The sequence below is a fragment of the Lathyrus oleraceus genome, chromosome 6 (assembly GCF_024323335.1).
Source record: "Lathyrus oleraceus cultivar Zhongwan6 chromosome 6, CAAS_Psat_ZW6_1.0, whole genome shotgun sequence".
Classification (NCBI taxonomy): Eukaryota; Viridiplantae; Streptophyta; class Magnoliopsida; order Fabales; family Fabaceae; genus Lathyrus; species Lathyrus oleraceus.
In genome coordinates, this window is record NC_066584.1 from 56,861,045 (window position 1) to 56,865,443 (window position 4,399).

At 33.8% G+C, this 4,399-nt stretch overlaps 1 protein-coding gene across 1 annotated transcript; it reads right to left on the bottom strand.

Moving 5' to 3' along the window:
* Nucleotides 1-1,993: 1,993 nt before the first annotated feature.
* LOC127096769 (organic cation/carnitine transporter 3) lies at nucleotides 1,994-4,053 on the bottom strand. Its single transcript, XM_051035316.1, has 2 exons — nucleotides 3,703-4,053; nucleotides 1,994-3,585 (listed from the first exon to the last, which is right to left on the bottom strand). Exons 1-2 carry the CDS (start codon nucleotides 3,751-3,753, stop codon nucleotides 2,116-2,118), a joined length of 1,521 nt encoding a protein of 506 aa, XP_050891273.1. The 5' UTR covers nucleotides 3,754-4,053; the 3' UTR covers nucleotides 1,994-2,115.
* Between the last annotated feature and the right edge of the window lie 346 nt (nucleotides 4,054-4,399).

A 4,399-nucleotide genomic window follows, 5' to 3' on the forward strand; every position in this document is an offset into this window, starting at 1 on the left:
GAGGTTTACAAAATAATCTTTAGGGTTTATGTGAGGCAGAGGTGATTCTGTGCAGTTGAGTTCCCTTCAGGGTTTGGAGGTTGCTCTGAACTCTGTTAGCTCTTCTCTCACTATCTTTTTCCTCAGGGTAATAGGAATAGAATTCATATTTGTTTCACTGAAACTCTAGTATTTATAGCCTAATATTGGTAGCTTAGTGGGCTTTTGAGAGAGGTCCAAGTCTGAGATTTTTTCTTTTATTTATTTATTTATTTATTTATTATTATTTATTTATTTTTCGTTTTTGTTTTTTATTTTTATTTTTTAAATAAAGTTTCTTGGATCTAATTCTGATTGACATGATGAAATGCAATGTATCTAATGTTAAATGACCTAAAAATGAATGCATGCATGAGGTGTAAAGCGTATGCTTCCAGGAAAAATGAAGGGTAAATTTTGTGGTATTACACTTATCAAGTCTTTTTTGAAATTTTCAAAAGGAGCATGAAGTTTTCATCTTCTTCCAAAGCATGAAGTCTTGTATGTGTAACCGGTTATCAGAAATTGTGTAACTAGTTACACCTGACATTGTAAAACCAAATATTCAAAAAGTCGTTCATGTAATCGGTTACCAGAAATGTGTAATCGTTACACCTGACTTTATTTTGAAAAATACTTAAGAATTAAGTTTCAAACATGTTCTACATGATGTTAAAGTGAATTTATGCAATAAGTGGAATGATCAACATGATGGATTTGCAACTTGTACCTTAAAAAAATGTGATCAACCATTAAGTTTCAAAGCTAGTCTTCATCATGTTAAATGTGATAGAACACTTGATGTTTTAGTTTTGACCATGAGGCTTTTTCCATTATTTGACTATGAGCATTGTCTTCTAAGTTGTCTTCATCAAAATCAATAGTTGGAGAAACTTGATTTCACATATGTGTATTAGCAGCTAAAGATTTTCCTCTTCTCTTGGCCAGATACACGTAAGGCAACATATGTGAGTTGCTTCACCACAAAATATGCGTATAGATGGAAGTTCCCTTTCTCTGTTCCTTGAGCTCTGCATATGTATATTGATTTAGAATTTGATTTGGTTACTCTTTTTCTCTCTAAAACCTGTCAAACTAACAAAAGCCTTTCTAAAAGATCAAATGACTCAAGAAATATTCTTTGAGAGCGACAACATCTCTACATACATGTAAATGATATTTAAATCACTCAAAACTACTTACAAGTTCAAATAACTCATAAGATCTTACCATTAAAATAATGACAAACATAACAAAAATGGTGATTAATCACTTTTATAGGAATTATTACTCTTTAACTAGTTGACGTTAATGAAACTTTATTATTTTTTAGATAATTTCTTACCTTTTCTTTTTTCTTTTTTCTTTTTTCACTTTAACAATTTTTTTTATTATAATAATCCTAACATTATCGTGTTGTTGCATTTTTATATTAATTTTTGCAATCTTGAACACATGCATTACACGACATTTTGTTAGATCATGATATGATATCTAAATTGTGTTTTTCTTTTGATAGTTTTTGTTTGACTATATGATTAATAATGTTGAATCAACCATGCTTTGTGCACGTTGTTAAATTAATAAATGAAATCCCTAAAAACTATGTAAAATTGTTAGATCACAATAATATATAAAAATATTGTTTGACTTAACTTGTCTTTGTTTGACCATGATTCCTATAGTTGAAAGTAACCATGCTTTGTGCATTCTTGTTAAATTAAGTGAACGAAAAATTCCAAAAAAACTATATAAAATTATGTCAGAAATAATTCTACAAGTTGTTACTGTTAATGGGAATGGTGTCAAGTTGGAATGAATCATTATGTCAGAAATAATTCTACAAGTTGCAATACTTTCTGAGTTATGATAAGTTGCAACATGTGCTATCATGTTTTTGATGGGTCCTTGCTGCATTTTCTGCGTGAGATTGTTACAGTTAAATTTTGCCAAAATTCATGGTGGTCCATTCTAATTCTTTCAAACTCATCGTCATTATAAATGCAATCATTACATAAGCTTCAAAAATAAAAATGCAAGATCATCATTATGGAAACTAAAAACATAGTAGTAGACAGACAACGTTACCAAATTATATTATACCAACATATTGTCTTTCTTCTCTTGTTGATCCATGGTATCACAAAGAGCTAACCCTCTTGTCTCAGGCAAACCAAGCAATGTAAAACTCGACAACAAGATAACTACTCCAAACACGCCGTAAGAGAAAATGTCATGTTTCCTCCCGGCAGATATCAAAAATGGGGTGAAAATGTTACCGATAACAATAGCTTGTCTGACCAATGAGGTTGTCGTGTTCCTTACGCTGGTTGGAAATAGCTCAAGAATGTAAATGAGAAACACATTAAAAGCTGTGCAAGCACTGAAAAACGATGTCATCGCTAATCCGACTCTAATTTCTTGTATTCCCGATCCGACAACAACGCACATTATACAGCATATGCCACTGGCTACTGAAAATATAAGAATTGATGGCTTTCTTTGACGATTCTCCAAGAAATAGGCAGCCAGACAAGCCGGTATTTCCATTAAGCCATTGAACACAACGGCCAAGTAAATATCCATTCCTAAGTTCCCAACTGCTAATGGCATACCAAAATACACCATTCCAATTCCAATGCCAAGCACCATTACGGCCACCATTCTCTTTAAAGCCCAACCTCTACCAAACAACTCCACGATCGAGGAGTAGAGGTGGAAAAACGAAGCCTTTTGTTTATTCATCGGAGCTTCTATCAAACCTACTGTCAAATCATGACCATTTTCTAATGAAGAAACTCCGGTAAGCATTGCCATAGCTTCTTGATGTCTTCCTTGCATTAGAAGCCACCTCGGAGACTCGGTAACAAAGATATAAGCAAGAACCGAGTAACAAATAGCAGGAACCGACGTCCAGATGTAAACCAATCTCCATGAATTTAATCTATTGGCATAAGCTATACCAGGCAGCGACATAGTCCCTAATAAGAAGCATAAGTATTCGGCCATACCAACGGTGAACCTCCATTCAGTACTAACTTTCTCGGTGATCAAAACTAAAACACACGTTCCAATCGACGAACGAAAGAAGCCGATCAAGAATTTAAAAGCCGAGTAAATCCAAATATTGGGAGAGAAAACAATGAGAATCGAAACTATAGACGACGATAAACAAGACAAAACAAGTGTGTTCTTTCTTCCAAGTGAAGTGTCAGCTAAAGTTGTGAGAAGAAACAGACCGAAAAAACAACCAATGAAGAACGAAGATTGCGGTAAACCAGTAATGAAACTACTAGCGCACTCAAGACTCCATTGTGATATGACTGTTTTGTGTGATGGTCCATCCCATGACCATGAAGATTTAGGGATATTGCAGATATTAGAATCTGAGTTGCATAATGTTGAATCTGTGCAATGCCATGTCGGGTATTCTTCGGTGTAAATCGTTAGGAATGATTGCTGTGCATCAAAGAAGGATGCAAATGAAACAAGAATGCACTGCACAAATTCTAACCAACCAAATCTTTGTAAACCCTTTTCCATCATATCATCCATCACCACTTTCTCCTGCTCAACAGAATCAGAATTTGTTAAACTTGAAACTAAATCTTCAATTTCCATAGGTATTAAAACTAAACATAAAACCAAAATCCTAAGCTAGTTAGTACTTTCAATTAAATATACCTTGGAAGAAGGGTGAGGAATGGAAGAAGGTAATTCTTCTATAGCCGCCATGAGTGGATGAGGAAAAAAGACGAGAGAGAGAGAGAGAAGTTTGTGTTATGAGAAATGAATGTGGTGGTGGTTCATGTGAGGTTTTGAATATACATAAACACGTGTGAACAGAAAGATATCTATAGAATGTGAACAAACACTCCTTTATGACACAGCTCTTAAACATTAGACATTAGACATGTATAGAATGTGGTACTACCCTTTCTTTTCTTTCTTTTCTTCTTTTGGAATAAATGATATTGCTGGATAGTGGATTGAGAAATAAATGAGGTGTAATTAAGGTACTTGGATAAGGTAGCAGGATAGTAGATACATTTAAGGATGTTTAAATTTAAATTGATTTAAATAAAAATTATAAATTGGTCTAGAGAGAAGGTCACCCACTTCAACCGTATATGCAGGGAGAGTGGGTATCTACTCATGTGGAGCAATCGAGATAGCTGAAGGGTCGTCAGTTTTGTCGCCTATTTACACTAAAGCTACGGACCTTGTAGGTGAGCAAGCAGGTCCACCATACAAGACTCCAAAATTCAGGGCCTCCAATAGATGCATGGATTTAAATAAGTATTCCCTTGTTTTTTTTAAATATTATTTTTTAACATTTTATATATATTAAAAAAAAACTAATCATTATATGGTTTACAGA

Excerpts from the sequence above, each read along its gene's own strand:
- LOC127096769 (XM_051035316.1), bottom strand. The coding sequence starts at position 3,753 with ATGGCGGCTATAGAAGAATTACCTTCTTCCATTCCTCACCCTTCTTCC. Across the intron at positions 3,586-3,702 it reads TTCCTCACCCTTCTTCCAAG|GAGAAAGTGGTGATGGATGA; the intron begins GTATATTTAATT and ends TCTGTTGAGCAG.